This window comes from Sus scrofa, chromosome X (genome assembly GCF_000003025.6).
Source record: "Sus scrofa isolate TJ Tabasco breed Duroc chromosome X, Sscrofa11.1, whole genome shotgun sequence".
NCBI classification, from domain to species: Eukaryota; Metazoa; Chordata; class Mammalia; order Artiodactyla; family Suidae; genus Sus; species Sus scrofa.
This window is the reverse complement of record NC_010461.5, coordinates 48044324-48063488: the sequence shown is the minus strand read 5'-3', so window position 1 is coordinate 48063488 and position 19165 is coordinate 48044324. Positions and strand designations below refer to the sequence as shown.

The 19165-nt window shown below is 40.2% G+C and overlaps 1 protein-coding gene across 1 annotated transcript; it reads left to right on the top strand.

Annotated features, from left to right (window-relative positions):
* USP51 (ubiquitin specific peptidase 51) lies at positions 11548-15831 on the top strand. The gene is made up of 2 exons (XM_003135110.4): positions 11548-12571; positions 13085-15831. The coding sequence occupies exon 2, from the start codon at positions 13134-13136 to the stop codon at positions 15264-15266; it is 2133 nt and encodes a 710-aa protein (XP_003135158.1). The 5' UTR covers positions 11548-12571; positions 13085-13133; the 3' UTR covers positions 15267-15831.

Genomic DNA, 19165 nt, shown 5'->3' with positions numbered 1-19165 from the left:
AAAAAATAAGAAATAGTCATGTTCATGGGAACAATGGTGAGTGAAATATGAAAAACGCTGAATATTCACGGATGTCATGGCACTTGCAGATTCTGGCAGATGTAAGACAATCTTAAACGAACAGTGCTGGAAATGGCCCTGCACTTTGAAACAATGGTTATTTAACCCAAAGAAAGAACTTTGAATAAGAGGGGATGTCTTCCTGATTTCTTAAACATATTTTTTTTTAGGTTTTTAAAATTTGTTTTTATTGTTTACAATGTTCTGTCAATTTCTGCTGTACAGCAAAGTGACCCAGCCATGCATTTATATATATCCTTTTTTTCACATTATCCTCCATCATGTTCTACCACAAGTGATTAGATATATAGTTCCCTGTGCTATATAGCAGGGTCTCATTGCTTATCCTCTCCAAGTGCAGTAGTTTGCATCTACCAACCCCAAACTCCCAGTCCATCCCACTCCCTCCCCTTGGCAACCAGAAGTCTGTTCTCCATGCCCATGAATTTGTTGTTTTTTTTTTTTTTTTTTCTGTAGATAGGTTCATTTGTGTCATATATTGGATTCCAGATATAAGCGATATCATATGGTATTCTTCTTTCTCTTTCTGACTTACTTCACTTAGTATGAGAATCTCTAGTTCCATCCGTGTTGCTGCAAATGGCATTATTTTGTTCTTTTTTATGGCTGAGTAGTATTCCATTGTATGTATGTACCACATCTTCTTAATCCATTCATCTGTTGGTGGACATTTAGGTTGTTTCCCTGTCTTGGCTATTATGAATAGTGCTTCAGGGAACATACAGGCGCATGTGTCTTTTTGAATGAAAGTTTTGTTCCGGATATATGCCCAGGAGTGGGATTGTGGATCATATGGTAGTTCTTTTTTTTTTTTTTTTTTTTAAGTAGCATGTCATTGTATTTTATTTTTTTATTATTTTTTTAATAATTTTTTTTATTTTCCCACTGTACAGCAAGGGGGTCAGGTTATCCTTACATGTATACATTACCACCTCACACCAGTCAGAATGGCCATCATTAATAAATCCACAAATAACAAGTGCTGGAGGGGCTGTGGAGAAAAGGGAACCCTCCTGCACTGCTGGTGGGAATGTAAACTGGTACAGCCACTATGGAGAACAGTTTGGAGATACCTTAGAAATCTATTCATAGAACTTCCATATGACCCCGCGACCCCACTCTTGGGCATCTATCCAGACAAAACTCTACTTAAAAGAGACACATACACCCGCATGTTCATTGCAGCACTATTCACAATAGCCAGGCCATGGAAACAACCCAAATGTCCATCAACAGATGATTGGATTCGGAAGATGTGGTATATATACACAATGGAATACGACTCAGCCATAAAAAAGAATGACATAATGCCATTTGCAGCAACATGGATGGAACTAGAGAATCTCATCCTGAGTGAAATGAGCCAGAAGGACAAAGACAAATACCATATGATATCACTTATAAGTGGAATCTAATATCCAGCACAAATGAACATCTCCTCAGAAAAGAAAATCATGGACTTGGAGAAGAGACTTGTGGCTGCCTGATGGGAGGGGGAGGGAGTGGGAGGGATCGGGAGCTTGGGCTTATCAGACACAACTTAGAATAGATTTACAAGGAGATCCTGCTGAATAGCGTTGAGAACTATGTCTAGATACTCATGTTGCAACTTAAACATATTTTATTTTTTTAAAATCACGTTTTTTTGTTGTTGTTCTTGATGAAGGACGTATAAACAAATTATGTACACAAAAACATGTGCCTTTGGTAAGGATGCTGAGGGTGCTGTGCTTGAAATTTTCTTACTTAAAATAAACCAAGTGACAAGAATTATTAACTCGATCATATATAGGCTTAGTAGAGAAAATAAGGAAAGTGCAGAGAGGTTTTTAGGGGTCAGAAATAAGGGCACAATCTTATCCAAAGGCAACACCATCTGAAAGCAATTGCAATGTAGCAAAGGAATCTTGCACTCTTTAGGAACTTCTGCCTGGGGGTTCTTCTGTCCATGGGGATCCATTACCCTGAGACAGGGGGTGGCAACCTTTTCATTGTGCCCCACCAAATATCACACCTCTGTTCATTGCTGTCCTAGTGGTAGAACAGGATGCTGAGACAAGTTCCCCAAATTGTGTGTGTGTGTGTGTGTGTGTGTGTGTGTGTGTGAGTGTGTGTGTGTAGATGGATGGGTCTTTGCTGCAAAGGGAAGGTGAGAAGCTGTCCTACTCTACAGAATTTCTATTTTAAAAACCAAAAATAGAGAAAAGTGATGGAGGAAAAATTGTTATTACTTTCTGATTTTCCATTGAAAATATGTCATAGGCACAGGATAACAATTTGTGGGAACAAAGAAAGAGGAAAGTTGAATGTTATTATTAATTCCCATTCTTTGTATTGTAGTGTATTTCTTCTCTTATAGTCTGTGTGTATGCCTATTTTAGATGGCTAAGATCAGGCCATATAAAGGATCTTATGACCTCATTTTACTTTTTTTTAAAATATTGAAGTATATTTGATATACAATTTTATGTTAATGTCTGCTGTACAGCAAATTGATTCAGTTACATACATAGATATACGTATTTTTTTCATATTCTATTCCTTTATGGTTTATCACAGGGTATTGAATGTTGTTTATATTTCTCTTCAATATAATAGGGTATTGAATGTTGTTTATAATAGGGTATTGAATGTTGTTTATACATTCTCTTCAATATAATAGTTTGCATCTGTTAATCCCAAACTCCCAATCTACCCCTCCCCCACCCCTCCCCCTTGACAACCACAAGTCTGTGGTCTATCTGTGAGTCCATTTCTGTTTAATTAATAAGTTCATTTGTGTAGTGTGTAAGATCAACATATAATTTATATCATACGGTATTTGTTTTTCTCTGTCTGACTTAGTATGATAATCTCGAGGTCCATCCATGTTGCTGCAGATGACATTATTTCATTCTTTCTATGGATGAGTAGTTTTCCGGTGTGTGTGTACACACACACACACACACACACACACACACACACACCCGATCTTCTTCATCCATTCACCTGTCTATGGACACTGAGGTTGCTTCCATGTCTTGGCTATTGTAAATAGTGCTGCTATGAACATATGAGTGCATGTATATTTTCAAATTATAGTCTTCTCCTGATATATGCACAGATGCGGGGTTGCTGTTTTTTTGACGAACCTCCATACTTTTTTCCATAGTGGCTGCACTGATTTATAGACCCATCAACAGTGTAGGAGGGTTCCCTTTTCTCCACACATTTGTTATTTGTAGACTGTTTAATGATGGCCATTCCGACCTGTACCTGAGATAGCACATCATTGTAGTTTTGATTTGCAATTCTCCAATAATTAGCGATGTTGAACATCTTTACATCTTTTCATGTGCCTATTGGCCATCTGTATGTATTCTTTGTGGAAACATGACCTAATTTTTCTTGACTTGACTTTGATTTGTTTAGTTTTGTGAATGCAGGCTTATGAGTATCATTAAGATATGAAAATTGAATCATGTCCACCTATACATTAAACAAACTGAAGTTTTCAAAGTGATAAAATTAGATGTAAGGAGACCTGATCCTGAAAATCCACAGCATTTGATCTCCCTAGGTCTGATTTGCTCTGGTAGCAGATGGAAAGAGCCTTAAGACTCTTAATCGATGGCGAAGTGTGAGGTGGGGGCTGGAAGGAGGAGAGGAAAAGTAGATGGTCTAGGGTCACCACCTGCCACTGGAGACATTTGCCATTTTTACCATCCAGCTCATTACACAGTGGGCCAACAAAGTAATTAATTCAGATGGCGTTCCTTCCAAATTTCACATTTTAAGTAAAATTTTACAAAGCTTTTTTGGTTGAAACAGTTGAAAAGTGACCATTGGCCCAGGACTATCCTGATTTTAGCACCCAAATCCCTGTGTCCCAGGAAAACTCTCCCTGGGACATGAAAAGCCCTGGTTTCACAGATGTATATGGATGGCCCAGGAAAAGTACAGAACTCTCATGGCAGCCCTCAAATAGGGGCTGAAAGCAACAGGGCTTTCAATGTCAAATGAATCACAGCCTTCCCTAGTTGCTGTGGCTGTTTTGTCTTCAGACTGTTGATAATGACAACCATGACTTGGAATTCACAATAATGGATCATGCATTGTTGTGTCCTGTGTGATGTGATTTGAATATGAAACTTAAGCATGTTGTATTCTTGAGTATGCGTCCCCAGCCTGGCACTCAATATTTATTTGTTAAATAAATACCGTGTATATTTGAAGTGCAGAACAAGATGGATTGGGATATATACTCATAAATATATTTATATGTACTTACATATTGAAATGATTTCTACAGTAAAACTAATTAACATATCATCTCCTTACATAGCGACCATTTCTTTGTGTGTGAAGAGAGCACCTGAAATCTACTCTCTTAGAAATATCTAATATTCTGTGTAGTATTATCAGCTATATTCATCATGTACCTCAGATCTCCATAAGGTATTCATCCTACACATTTGCAACTTTGTACTTCTTTATGTTCTATTCTGGAATGCTTTCTTGGATATAATGTTTGTTTTAAAAACTCAAGGAGGCAGAATGTTTACACTATTGTTGCCATTTATTTTAAAAGTGAACTAGACAGTACCCATTTAAATTTGTATTTTGATAGAATAATTCTGGAAGGATACATATGAAACTAGGAATAATGACTCTGTCTTGTAGGGAGAAGCTGGAGGTTGTGTTCAGGATAAGGAGAGAAATATTTCACTATATACAGTTCTGTACTTTTTTAATTTCTGCCCTGTGCATATATTTTGAATATAGATATAAATTAAAAATTCTGGCATATAAAATAAGCCACTTCTTCCTGAATTTAAATAATCAGGTGGATTTTCATGTCGGAGATGTACATTTTTCTTTCTTTCTTTCTTTCTTTCTTTCTTTCTGTCTGTCTGTCTTTCTTTTTTAAATATATTCTTACACTGTTCAAAAGCTGATATAAATTGCTCTTTTTCCCCCACAATGTTATGTCAATTCTTTTTTTATTATTATATCCCTTTTATTCTCCTAGAGATATAGAAATTCATGGTGTTTATCTTTTAACATAAAAGTTGAGATAATTAGCCAAAATTGGTGATCTCATGATTCTGCATGTTTTGTGTGTGTGTGCATTTTTAAAATTATTGATTTACAATGTTGTGCCAATTTCTGCTGTACTGCAAAGTGACCCAATCATACATATTGATTCTGTATGTTTTTGATTTTTTAATAAATATCTTAAAATTTTAGATATCAAAATATTGTCCCCATTAAAGACTTAAAAACAATAGCTAATAAGAAAAAATAAACATAAAAACCTTTGTATTCAGTAGCTGTACCAGTTATGTAATTTAAGGATAATGGTAAAATAGTGACTTGTTCTAAAGTACTGAGTACTTAGTAAAGAATGGAAAACATGACCACACTGGTTATCATGAGACAGGTCAAACCTGCAGTCAATAAGTGCCTTTGATGTTTTTCAGATGTCACTGCAAGAGGATGCCCATTTAGCAAGGGTCAGCATGGCATCTAATGACTTAAGAGATGATTTATAGCATTACCACTTCTCACATGTACCACTTCTCACATGTACTCACATGTATTTGCTTACTGACTTATAATTATTTCTGTATTTTAAACAGTTATGGTTACTTGTATGTTGGTCTCAATATTGACTCCTCATTCATGTCCTTCTGCTGAGGCCCCAGGCAAGCCTCTCTTTCAGAATCTCTACATAGCCAGACCTGAAGAGACCCTCCAGTTATAGCTCCAGCATCCTGGTCCCTTCCCTACTAGAACATACATCTGTTAGCTTCTTTAGTGAATAAGGTTTCCTGACTCCCTTACACAAATACTCAGTAATTTACCCAGAGTTGTGTGGAAATATAGTTAACTAAGTTACATGCTCCAATTACATTCTACTATTCAAAGAGCTGAAACAAGTAAATGATTAGGAGACAGAATATAGCACTATGTCAAAAGTTCCGGAGTCTTTAGAGCCAGCATTTCCCATCTATGTGATCTTGAGTCAATGGGAAATGATCCCTCCATTTTTTCAACTATAGTGTATGGATAACAATACCTATCTTGCACCACAAGCGATAGGATACAATGAAATGGATGTAGAGAGAATAGCACAGAATATGCACTTAATAGATAATTTGTAATACATTTGGCTACTAAGCAAAGTTCCCAGAGCGTTGTGAAGCAAGAGCAGTCAGAATATAGAATTCAAAGAGGTCTGCTCCTATGAATGTGAAAGATATCTCTATATCTGGAGTTTCTATTGTGGCGCAATGGAAGTGAATTTGACTTGTATCTATGAGGGTGAAGGTTTAATCCCTGGCCTCAATCAGTGGGTCAGAGATCTGGCATTGCTGTGAGCTGCAGACATGCTCGGATCCAGCATTATTTTCATCTACCTCTAACTTAAATTTTGTATGTCCATCAATTAGGACCCTAAGCAAGAGGACACAGTAATAGTAGTACACATGACAATGCCACCATTATAGATGTTTATATCACATAACATTGCTTCACATTTCTCAAAGTATCATTTATGCTTATAACTACTTTGAAATTATGGTTGTTATGTCCATCACTAGATACTGCCATTCCATGCATTAATAAGAAGCAAATGTTATCAAATCACAATAAAAATTCAAAACCATATTTCATTATACTAAATTTCTGTTATAATTTTGTGAATTCAACTTTATGCACTTATTAAAAAATAGTATTTTCTTAAGTGAGTCACAGGTTGCATCCAGCTACCAGTGTCCCAAGGTGCCAAAAGTTTGAGAATTTTGTGCTAGGAAATGTTATAAAATGAGAATTCATGGGGAATGGAAGGGGTTGGCCTGAACATGCCAGTGATTTCATATTATCTCATAGACAGGGACAGTACAAAGGTTTCTGGGTTGAAGCACTGGAATTATTGAGGGCAGAAAATGAAGATGAGGTGAGGCATATTTGGGAGTTGGGGATATCGGTAGTTTCCATTTTCAAAAAACTAAAAGGCCACAGGAATCATCATGGGTCTGTGAGCAGGAGGGTGTTCACAGCAGTGGTTTCTGAGGCTGTTGCTTCTGAAGGCTGGAGGCAGACCAGGCAGAAATGGGAAGAAAGGGAACAGAAGAAAGGAAAGAGGAGGGAGAAGGAGGCTGCCAAGCAATGTGAGTCTCAAAAGACCCTAACCCAGTCTAGGTACTTTCATTGCAGACCTAATCAGGGGTAGGAAATAGCTGAAAATCTACTTTTTGGAATACTAGCCTCAGAGAAGTGAGGTAATTGAGGAGAAGAGGTCCAAGTTGGGAGAAAGATGCTATGTGAAGTTGTAGGGAGCCCATTTTAAAGGTCCTCAGGTACCACAAGTGCAGAAGTAGGCTTTTTCCAGATCCTTCTTTTTCCTACTCCACTCTAACCCCTAACACTGCTAGTACCTGATGAAGTTAGAAAACCATAAGGAAGCCAAGATAAAATAGTCCTGGGAAACCAGTCACATTAAAAAGGATTCCTGCTACTAAGGCCAGATGATCCTAACCTGTGGCTCATTAACACTAACCCACAGTAGTGGCTCTCAAAGTCTGGTCCCAATTCCAGCAGCATCAGCATCCAGCACCAGCATTAGTTGGTAAACTGTCAGAAACATACATTATTGGGCCTCATACTAGCTATACAGCTACCAAATGACTGAGTCAGCATTTCCATCTAGATCTGCTAACCTGAAATGAGTACATCTTTTGTTAGCTGTGGCTTGGCAAATGTCTTTACCTAGGTAAAAAAGTATTTTCTTTCATGAATTAGAATTTCTAAGATCTTCCCCTTCAGGTACTTTTATATGATTGACATTTGGACGTGTTTTTGAGCTACACTTCCACAAGATACCTTCTTTCTTTGTGGGCAGTCTCTTCATGCAGGCCTCTTTCTGCTGACAAAGGGACAGGGTTAGGGGCAGTGGTGAGGGGTGAGGGATTGATACAGGGTCCAAACTGAGGGATCCAGTAGGATCCTCCTTAGAAAAGGTGGGTCCAGCAGGGTCCTGCCTGTGTGCTGCTGTACTCTGAAGGACTCATTCCAGATCTGGGGGATCAGAGAAGGCCTCCTGGAGGAGGGAACACTTGAGCTGGGTGTAAAATGGGCAAACCAGAAGGGAGGACAGATTCTTTGAAATCAGTCCAGACCAAGGCTGACTCTGGGAATGTAGTTGGGGCAGGACCTCTGAGGTGACTTTGAGGTCACCATGGAATCTTGAGGATCTGCTCCCTCTCCTTGTAGTAGCTCTCAAGGCTCTACTGTCAAGAAATGGATCAGAATCACAAAGTTTGGTCTGGGTGGAGTAGGCCAGTATATGGGGCTGTTTTTCAGATAGGGACTCCCAGGGCCACAGAGCTCTTCTTAATCTACTCCAAATTTCTGCCAAAATAAGGACACACAAGACAAAGGGTAATTCAGATGGAGGGGAAGAAAGAGGGAGGTAGGATAGACTGCCTCTCAGGCCACCAGAGTATCTCCACTTTCTCCTGAGTCACTATCCACTCATCAGGAGGAGGGTAGCCTATTCCCTCTGTCTAATATTGCTTCCCCTCAAAGTCCTCCTGGGCACTTACTGGCGACTCCGTTTCTGCTTCTTTCACCTCACTGTCACTTTGTCTCCATGCTCTTCCATCCTCTTCTGGTGCAATCTGTCTAAATTCCACATCTAAATCTTTTATGCAGGTCCAAGTTCTGTGGTGTTGGAAAACTCTGCTGTCCTTATTGCTATTATTATTATTATTATTATTATTATTATTACTAAAAGTCTTTTGAAAACTCCAGACAAAGACAAACTTCAGTTTGTCTAAACTAATGCATTTCAGTTTGAGTAGGTTGTTCCATCTCTTAAGGATCCCTCTCAAGGCTCCTGTACCAAGAGCTTAACTGATTCAGAGAAACTGAAAATTCTACCTTGAAAACAGTAAGCCTTCCCTCTTTGATGTGAGGATGTTGTAGTTAGAACCTAACATGAGAGTGGCAATGCACTTTCCAGTCAGCTACATAGTGATTATCTGATTTGGGGGCCAAGTATTTATGAACTGGAAACCTCATTAGGATTCCTATTAAGTTGCTATGACTTTATGAAGAACTGCTAGCAGGTCAAACCAGCTCTTTTCTTACTTGAGGGAACTGAGCTGCAAAGATGATGTGCAGCTTGTTTTAGGTTACAAACACAGATAATATTGATGGAAATGTATAAGGGCATCACTCTCTTGTCTCCCAGGAAAACGTTCCCATAAACATATACTTCTGAAGGAGGCTAACTTTTCTTTAAACATTTCAATCTATTGTAATTCTGAACTTATAGGACAGTTATGATGGATCTTCACTCCTGGATCATATTGATCTATGCTCATTCTGAAAATTCATATACATTAATGAATCTCTTTGATATTCTAAAATCATTGATATCCATTTTGGGAAGGTGTCTATAAGATACCACTCCCAAGCCTGAGTGAACTGAATCCTAATCCTGAGGTTTAGAAGGAGATAAATGACTGCCCCAGAGAAATTAAATTGGCATTAAACATTCTCACTGATGAGCAGGAATATTCTTGGGACTGGACAGGAAGGGCAACAAGCTCTGAAGATAGCACCTATTGTTGTAAGGGTTGTGGCTTTGGATGCTGAACCTGTTAAAAGGAAGGAAAAATCTGCTGGGCTGAACTCCTGGAGGTTAGAAACCATTTTACTCTGAGTTTCTGAAAGCACAACCTAGCACAGTTAGTATAGTTAAGGGATTCTTGTACATTTGTTAAGTGCTTGCTCATATACATGTACTCCTTAGGAGGGATAATCTGGTGAAATAAGCAATAACTTTGAGAGAGCTTCCAATGAAAGAAGATCTTTTCCATATACTCTGCATCAGGAATTGTGCTATAGGCTGGTCTTAAGGTGGGGACTGAGAAAGAGAGGTGTGATGGAGTTCCCATGGTGGTGCAGTGGTTAATGAATCCGACTAGGAACCATGAGGTTGCGGGTTCGATCCCTGCCCTTGCTCAGTGGGTTAAGGATCTGGCATTGCCGTGAGCTGTGGTGTGAGCTGTGGTGTAGGTCGTAGATGCGGCTCGGATCCTGTGCTGCTGTGGCTCTGGCGTAGGCTGGCGGCTACAGCTCTGATTCGACCCCTAGCCTGGGAACCTCCATATGCCACAGGAGCGGCCCAAGAAATGGCAAAAAGACAAAAAGACAAAAAAAAAAAAAAAAAAAAAAAAAAGAAAAAAAAAGAAAGAAAGAGAGGTGTGAAAGATAAAGCTTGCCATAAGATTGTTTATATAAATCCACCGACCTAGAGTCAACTAATATATGACAAAGGAGGCAAGAATATACCTAAAAGACAGTCCCTTCAATAAGTGGTGCTGGGAAAACTGGACAGCTACATGTAAAAGAATGAAATTAGAACGCTTCATAATACCATACACAAAAATAAAGTGAAAATGGATTAAAGACCTAAATGTAAGACTGAATATTATAAAACTCTTAGAGGAAAACATAGGCTGAACATTCTTTGACATAAACCAAAGCAATATTTTCTCAGATCCACCTCCTAGAGTAATGACAATAAAAACAAAAATAAACAAATTGGACCTAATAACTTAAACGTTTCTGCACAGGAAATGAAACACCAAAAAAAAAACCCAAAAAGACAACCCACAGAATGGGAGAAAATATTTGCAAATGAAGTGACTGACAAAGGATTAATCTCCAAAATTTATAAACACCTCCTACAGCTCAATACCAAAAAAGACAAACAACCTCATCAAAAAATGGGCAGAAGATCTAAGCAGACAATTCTCAAAAAAGACATACAGATGGCAAAAAAACATATGAAAATATGTTCAAAATCACTAATTATAAGAGGAGTGCAAATAAAACCTACTATGAGGTACCACCTTAGGCCAGAATGGCCATCATCAAAAAGTCTACAAAAAATAAATGCTGGAGAGGGTGTGCAGAAAAGGGAAACCTATTACACTGTTGGTGGGAATGTAAATTGGTGCAACCATTGTGGAAAACAGTATGGCGATTCCTCAGAAAACTAAAAATAGAATTGCCATTTGATCCAGCAATCCCACTCCTGGACATCAATCCAGACAAAACCATGACTCAAAAAGATCATTGTTCATTGTAGCACTATATACAATATCCAAGACATGTAAACAACCTAAATGCCCATCAACAGAGGAGTGGATAAAGAAGATATGGTACATATACACAGTGGAATATTACTCAGCCATTAAAAGGAAAGAAACAATGGCATTTTCAGCAACATGGATGGACCTAGAAATTATCATGCTAAGTGAAGTCAGCCACACAATGAGACACCAACATCAAATGCTTTCACTGACATGTGGAATCTGAAAAAAGGACAGACTGAACTTCTTTGCAGAACAGATACTGACTCACAGACTTTGAAAAACTTATGGTTTCCAAAGGAGACAGGATGGGAGGTGGGGGGATGGGCTGGAGGTTTGGGACAGAAATGCTATAAAATTGGGTTGTGATGATTGTTGTACAACTATAAATGTAATAAAATTCATTGAATTAAAAAAGATCATTTATATAAACTATGATTCAGTATTCATAAGATGGGATTATTATTTCCACTTTTTGTTTAACAGATGCTACAACTAAGATTCAGAGAGGTCAGGTATTTTCTCTGAGTCACACAGCTAAACAAGTGCCTGGGCTCTCCTATTGAAGCCTGAAGCCCTTGCTTTTGCTTCCCCTCCCCACACTCCAGAATTCTTCTCTCCATGTAACTCCCAGAGATCAGATTCTGATAGGCCCCTAAGGAATTCCTGTTAGGGTTGACATCCCTACACCCCCACCCCCTCCCCCTCCCAATGAAATCTTTTTTCTGCGGAGGGCTGGCCTGGAGCCAGCTGATGCCAGAACGTCCACTCCAGGGCTTTCTCTGAAATCTGTCGCTGTCGTTACCTCCAGTAGAATCTGTTTCAGGAAGAGGTTTGTCTGACTGCGAGGGACAGCGGTGCCATTCATCACAGCAGGAGGGCAGAATCCGGGGCTGGGGGCCACAAGTCCAGGGGGAGGGGCCAGGGGGCGGCCCTCTTGTGACCAGCCCTGAGGAGAGGTCAGGAGAGAAGGCTGGCTGAGGAGCGCCTAGATAGCAGCAGCTGCTGACGTTTTGTATCTTGCGTCTGGGGGCTAAGGTTACTCAGACCTTTTAACAAACCACGGGGCTGGGATCCTTGCAGACATGCGGATGAGAAGAGGTAGGGACTTAGGGGGTCAAGCACTGAAGGCGCGGGCAGTGAACGCGTGGAGGGCGTGAGATGGAGTCTGAATTCTCGGAAGAATTATAAGGAAGAAGAGTGCTAACGCAAGAAAAGAGGTGTGAGAGGGAACACAAGCGCGTAGGAGCTTGAGAAGGCGAAAGAGCTTGGCTGACCAGAAGATCCTGCGCTTGGAAGTAGGGGCAAAGTGTGGAACACACCCAGCCCCGGAAGCATAGGTAAGTAAGGTAGGAACAGGGGGACACTTTCTTCCCTGAGTCCGTTTTCCATAGATGGTTCCCTTTCAGCCATTTTTAAAGTAAAATCGTTGACCCAAGTGTCTTTTTAGGATATAAGGAAAGAACGTCAGAGGAAGCTGTACCAAAGCGAGGCTATGCAAGGCACACGAAAGGCAGTCAGAGGGTGGCGCCTTTTTTTTTTTTTAAGAAGATTCCATCTCTTTCACCCTAAATGTCAGGCCATACCCCGCTTCCCTACCTTTTTCTCTCCCCACACCCCGTCATTCTCCCTCCAATCCCTCTCCACCCCCGAGCCCCGGAGCACTATCCGATCCTCTTTAAACCAAGTAACCGCCTGGGTCTCCAGCTCCTGGAGGTTCAGAGTAAAGTGGATGGAGTTCGCAGCGGCAGCTGGCGGAACTCAAGGGCCGGTGGGAGGGGTCCCGGAGGCGCACCGCGGCCATGACGCAGGCTAGATCATTCACAAAAATTTCTGTTTCATTCGATCTGCAGTCGCAACTTGATTCCAGACGCCTCTCTCCTCTGGCCGGGTGGTGAGCTGATGGCCCAAGTTCGAGAAGCTTCCTTGCCATTAGGCTCTTTAGTCCGCTGTAGCTCCGGAGATGGGAGAGGAGCCTCACCAGAAGAGGGGGCTGAAAAGGCGGGGGAAATGGAAGAGGAGGAGCTGGGGGCTGCAAAGGCGTATTCCGGCCCGGGAGCTGTTGAAATGAAGCTGGAGCCATCACAAGAACATAAGCCAGCACCTGAGGAGAACTTCACATGGAGCGGCAGCTGCAGCGACGAGAAGGTGCTCCCTTCAAACCCCCTTCGTTGTTACAGCAGCTCCTTGACCCTCTGCCCTCGCCGCAAGCCCCGCCCTCGGCCCCAGCCGGGGACCCACTTCCTAGGCCCGCCCAGGTCCTGGGCCCCACCCCCGCCTCCATCCCGTCCTCCCCCTCCTCCGCCACCCAGGCCTAGGCCCTCTCCCAGGCCTTGGCGCAGATCTCAGCGTAGATCCGGGCCCAGGTACAGGCCCCAGACTCCGCGAAGCTGTTCCAGTGACCTAGGCGGCTCTGGGGATCCAGATAGCTTAGGGGACTGGTTGCTGGAGGTGGAGTTTGATCAGCAGGGTCCCACAGGCTGTTCTCATGTGGAGAGCTTTAAAGTAGCTAAGAATTGGCAGAAGAACCTACGGTTGATCTACCAGCGTTTCATTTGGAGTGGGACCCCGGAGACTAGGAAACGTAAGGCAAAATCGTGCATCTGTCATGTATGTAGCACCCATATGAACAGACTCCACTCTTGTCTCTCCTGTGTCTTTTTTGGCTGTTTTACTGAGAAACATATTCACAAACATGCAGAAACCAAACAGCACAATTTAGCTGTAGACGTCTATCATGGGGTTATATATTGCTTTATATGTAAAGATTATGTATATGACAAAGATATAGAACAGATTGCCAAAGAAACAAAAGATAAAGTTTCGAAATTATTAACTTCCACCTCATCAGATGTCTCTCAACAACAGTGTATGACATCGGGTGTTGAAGAGAAGCAATTAACTTGTGAATCAAAAGAACAGGAGCCAAAATTGGTGAAACCCAAGAAAAAGAGGAGAAAAAAGTCAGTCTATACTGTAGGCCTGAGAGGGTTAATCAATCTTGGGAACACCTGTTTTATGAATTGTATTGTCCAGGCACTTACCCATATTCCTCTACTGAAAGATTTCTTCCTCTCTGACAAGCACAAATGTATAATGACAAGCCCCAGCTTGTGTCTTGTCTGTGAAATGTCTTCACTTTTTCACGCTATGTACTCTGGGAACCGAACGCCTCACATTCCCTATAAGTTACTGCACCTGATATGGATTCATGCAGAACACTTAGCAGGGTATAGGCAGCAGGATGCCCATGAGTTCCTCATTGCAATATTAGATGTGTTGCATAGACACAGCAAAGAAGATAGTGTTGGGCAGGAGGCCAGTAACCCCAATTGCTGTAACTGCATCATAGACCACATCTTTACAGGTGGCTTGCAGTCAGATGTCACATGTCAGGTTTGCCATACCGTCTCCACTACAATAGATCCATGCTGGGACATCAGTTTGGACTTGCCTGGCTCTTGTGCCACATTCAGTTGCCAGAATCCAGAGAGGGCTGATGGCACAGTGAGTAGGGATGAGCGCATACCAGGAAACCCCTCACTCACAGACTGCTTACAGTGGTTTACAAGGCGAGAACATCTAGGGAGCAGTGCCAAAATCAAATGCAGTAGTTGCCAAAGCTACCAGGAATCTACCAAACAGCTCACCATGAAGAAATTACCCATTGTGGCCTGTTTTCATATCAAGCGATTTGAACATGTAGGCAAACAGAGGCGAAAGATTAATACTTTTATCTCCTTTCCCTTGGAACTGGACATGACTCCATTTTTGTCTTCTACTAAAGAAAGCAAAATGAAAGAAAGGCAGCCACAAACAGATTATGCACCCATTGAGAATAAGTATTCCTTATTCGCAGTGATTAATCACCATGGAACTTTGGAAAGTGGACACTACACCAGCTTTATCCGGCAACAAAAGGACCAGTGGTTCAGCTGTGATGATGCTGTCATCACAAAGGCTACCATTGAGGACCTTCTCTACAGTGAAGGGTATTTACTCTTCTATCACAAACAGGGTCTAGAGAAAGACTAGTCTTACCAGACCACTTACCAGAAAAAAAGTAAAAGAAATTAGCAGACAAGGATTGAATGCTAAAATGACACAAAAACCTACCTGGAATGGACAATGACAATACCTGTACAATAAAGAACACCTCTTGAAGTATCACAAAAACCTACCTGGAATGGACAATGACAACATCCCCTACATGACAATTATCATCTTGATATAAGGAACCTATGGGTCTGTAAGAGGAAAGAAAAAAAGAATACGAACTAGTGACCATTCAACCTTAAATGGGAGGAGGGAGAAGAGGCTGAAAATGGTCACATAAAGCATAATTAAATGAAAGGAATATTTTAAGTGGGGAGAGTGGGGATAGAGATGTTCTGGCACTACTATATGTCATTTGTCTCTATGAAAATACTGTGGGAAGTCAGGTACTATTCCTTCCTCAGCAAAATGCTTCACAATTGGTGTTCCATCTGTGGCCGACCAGTCAAATAGTTAAATAAAATAATATTTTAAAAGAAATTTTCAAAAACTTTAAAAGAAAAACATTTACTTTAAAAGAAAAATATTTTTAAATGTTGAAAAATTTTAAGTTAAATATTTTTAAAAGAAATGTTTTAAAAATTAAAACATTAAAACATTTATAACTCTAAAATTATTAAAACCAGGCTTAAAAGCAAATTTTAGAAATTTTTATTTTAAAAAAAGTAAAGTGAATAAAACTAGAAAAAGATTAAAAATGAAAATTTACCCAAAAGTTAAACAGTTTGAAAATTAAAAACTTAAAAAAGAAGGAAAATCTTAAAAGTTAAAAAAATTAAATATAAATATAAAAATATTTTAAAATTATAGTATAAAATATATTTATTGAAAAATCAAGGTTAGCAAAATTTATGCATAGTTTAAGAAGTAAGTTTTAAAAAAATACAGAATGGAATATAAATTTAAGCATACAGAAAAGTGTTTTGGGGGGTTTTTTGGGTTTGTTTTTTTTTTTGCTTTTTAGGGCTGCACTCGAGGCTTATGCAAGTTCCCAGCCTAGGGATTGAATCAGAGCCTGACTATGCCACAGCTGCAGCAAAATGGAATCTGAGCTGCTGCACCTGCGACCTACACCACAGCTCAAGGCAACACCAGATCCCCAACCCACTGAGCAAGGCCAGGGATCAAACCTGCATCCTCATGGATGCTAGTCGGATTCATTTCTGCTGAGCCAGTTTTAAAAGAGGAAAGTTTAGAATAATTCTAGACAAAAGGACAAAATTTGTTTAAAATTAAATTTAAAATATTTTAAAAGGAAACATTAGAGCAAGGGAATTCTAAAATATGTAAAGAATTTTAGACAAGTTCAATTTGGTAGATTTAAATAAAATCTTTTATTTAAACAAAAAGATGTATTAAAATTAAAAAGTTTAAAAGATCTTATTTATTTATTTATTTGGCCATGCCTATGGCATGTGGAAGTTCCCTGGCCAGGGAGCAGACTCATGCCACAGCAGCGACCTGAGCTGCTGCAGTGGCAATACTGGATCCTTAACCCACTGCACCAAAAGAGAACTCTCTAAAAGATCTTATTTTTAAAATGTAAGCATATTAAAATATGGGTATGAAAGAAGTAAATGGAGGAGATAATAACAAGAAAAAGTGGTTTGTGAATATACTTTCTTTTGAGTTTTATGTTGATACATAAATAAAATTAGAAGAAAAAAAATAGACTTTAATCATAATTTTACCATCCAACTGTGATTACTTCAAGGCCTGAACTCTAGCCCACCTTCCTCTCTCAGATTTCACACCCCGTCTGATTTTCAGAAGGAAGTAGAGCTATTTCTCAGGCAGAATGATCTACATCTGAGAAAGATGAAAAAACTTTCTGCCATTTAGAACTGCATTATTCATGTAAATTCTTTGCTTCAGAAAAGGGGCTCTTGATGATTTAGTTACATATGAATATTAAATCAAAACTGTGAAGCTCTAGTTTTGGTGTTTGAGCCCCATGGCCTGATTGAGGAAGTGGCAGGGACGCATATCTAAGGACTTCCCATCCTTCTTTCCCCATTCCTTCTTCATGGGGAAACAAGACTTTTAAACAAGTAGAGCTATGAGTTTGTGCTTAACAGTCCTTCTACTGAATCTTCACTCCCTCCTTTTTTTCCTTATTCTGTCAATTCATGCCTAGTTCCCTGAACCCCACAGTTAACCTGACCTTACTTACGTCCATCTCTGAGCCCCAGACTGTAGGGTCTTCCTGGTGACTTATACTCCTTTAAGATTCAACTCATAAATAACTTCTCTGGAGACTTCCTTGAATGCTGTAGGCAGGTATAAATTGAAAAATGTCTCCCCTCATCCCTCTCACTGTGCCTCCAGAGTACTTTGTACCTCATTTATAGTACTTATACTGTGATTCTTCTGTAGCCTTGTGACTGTCTGCCCCTCTGCACCCAGCTTTCTAAGAACAGGGGGCCAAGCCTTATTCATTTATGTGTTAATAAATATTTGTTGAATGTGTTGATGAGTTCCGTTATTTGCTCTGTTCACCCTCTCAGTAATATGTTCTCACTCATTCATCCATCAAGCCCTTATTAAGTGAGAAGGTGTGATAGTGTGATCAGTGTTCTATCTTCTCCAAAGACAGTATATGAAATGCTATTTAGCTGCAGGTTACAGCTTATAAAAGGAGGTACTTAGCAAGGAAATAGGTTGTATCGAGAGAGCCCCAGGTACAATGCAAGGAAAGAGCGCAAGCATGAGAAATGGGTGGTGAGGAGGAGCAGCAGCTGCAGGTCAGACTGGGCTCTCTCATTTGTGTGTGTGTGTGTGGTGACATTTCCTCTCACCACAGTGTCCCTGAGCTCCCCACAGCATCTCTCACTTTACCACTATGTGCCATACTTGTCCATGATGTACCACATTAGTTTACCTCCCCAGGAGACAGTGCACCTCACCATTTCACTTAATTCTATATCACAGCACATACATATCATGACTCTGTGCAATAGAGGAGTGACATCTGATGGCTGTGTTTAGCGGAGAGCTATAGTTTGTCTGCTTAGCATTCTTGCCCTTCTCCTATTCTTTGTGTTTCCAGTGGGGCTATAGATCACTTTGCTATGCTCCTCTTAACCCTCCTCAGAGTATGCATGTCACTTAGGCTAGGCTAGATTAGAGTTCATAATTCTCCTATTCCTCTACCAACACTTCTCCCACAAGAGCAGTTCTTCTGAGGATGACCATAGGAAGCAAAAAGGGCCAATCAGAGTCCATTCCTAAATTGAGTATATATATGTATACTGGGAGAAAGAAATGTCTTCGTCTCCACCTCTGCTCCCCACTCCATCCCCAATGCTGGAGTCTAGGCAAATATGACATGAATCTGAAACTCTGAGAGGTCAATATTGTCAATATCCATATCATGAGAAAAATAATAGAAGGAATCAAATAGGAAAAGAGTCTAGAGAGCATCATTTGAACCTTGTGGATCCAGCTATGCCTGAAGCCCCAAAGTTCTCAGCTATCTGAGCCAGTAAAGTCCTTTGTTCCACTTAAACTAGATCAATTTAGGATCCTGTCACTTGCAGCCAAGGGTTTTGAACATATTAGCTGAAGTATATGGTTAGTCAGGGGCATCCTGTTCCTAAGGCCAAAAGTTAAAGAAGGGAGGGGAGGGGCCTCAGATTAACTCCATTATATGTGACTGAGAGACCGGAGTGGATACCTGCATGTCTTTAAGAAGCAAGTATTATCTTGGCCACTGACCTGTGCTAGACTTTAAATCTTACAGCAATGATATGACTTTTCAATTAAAGAGAGGGAAAGGCAATAATGTTTCAAATGTACCAAAGTAGACCCGACACCTTAATAATTAACTGCTTTAATTCTATTATCTCAGTGAGTCTATACAACAATTATGAGAAACA

Coding starts and splice junctions, on each gene's coding strand:
- USP51 (XM_003135110.4), top strand. CDS start 13,134: ATGGCCCAAGTTCGAGAAGCTTCCTTGCCATTAGGCTCTTTAGTCCGC.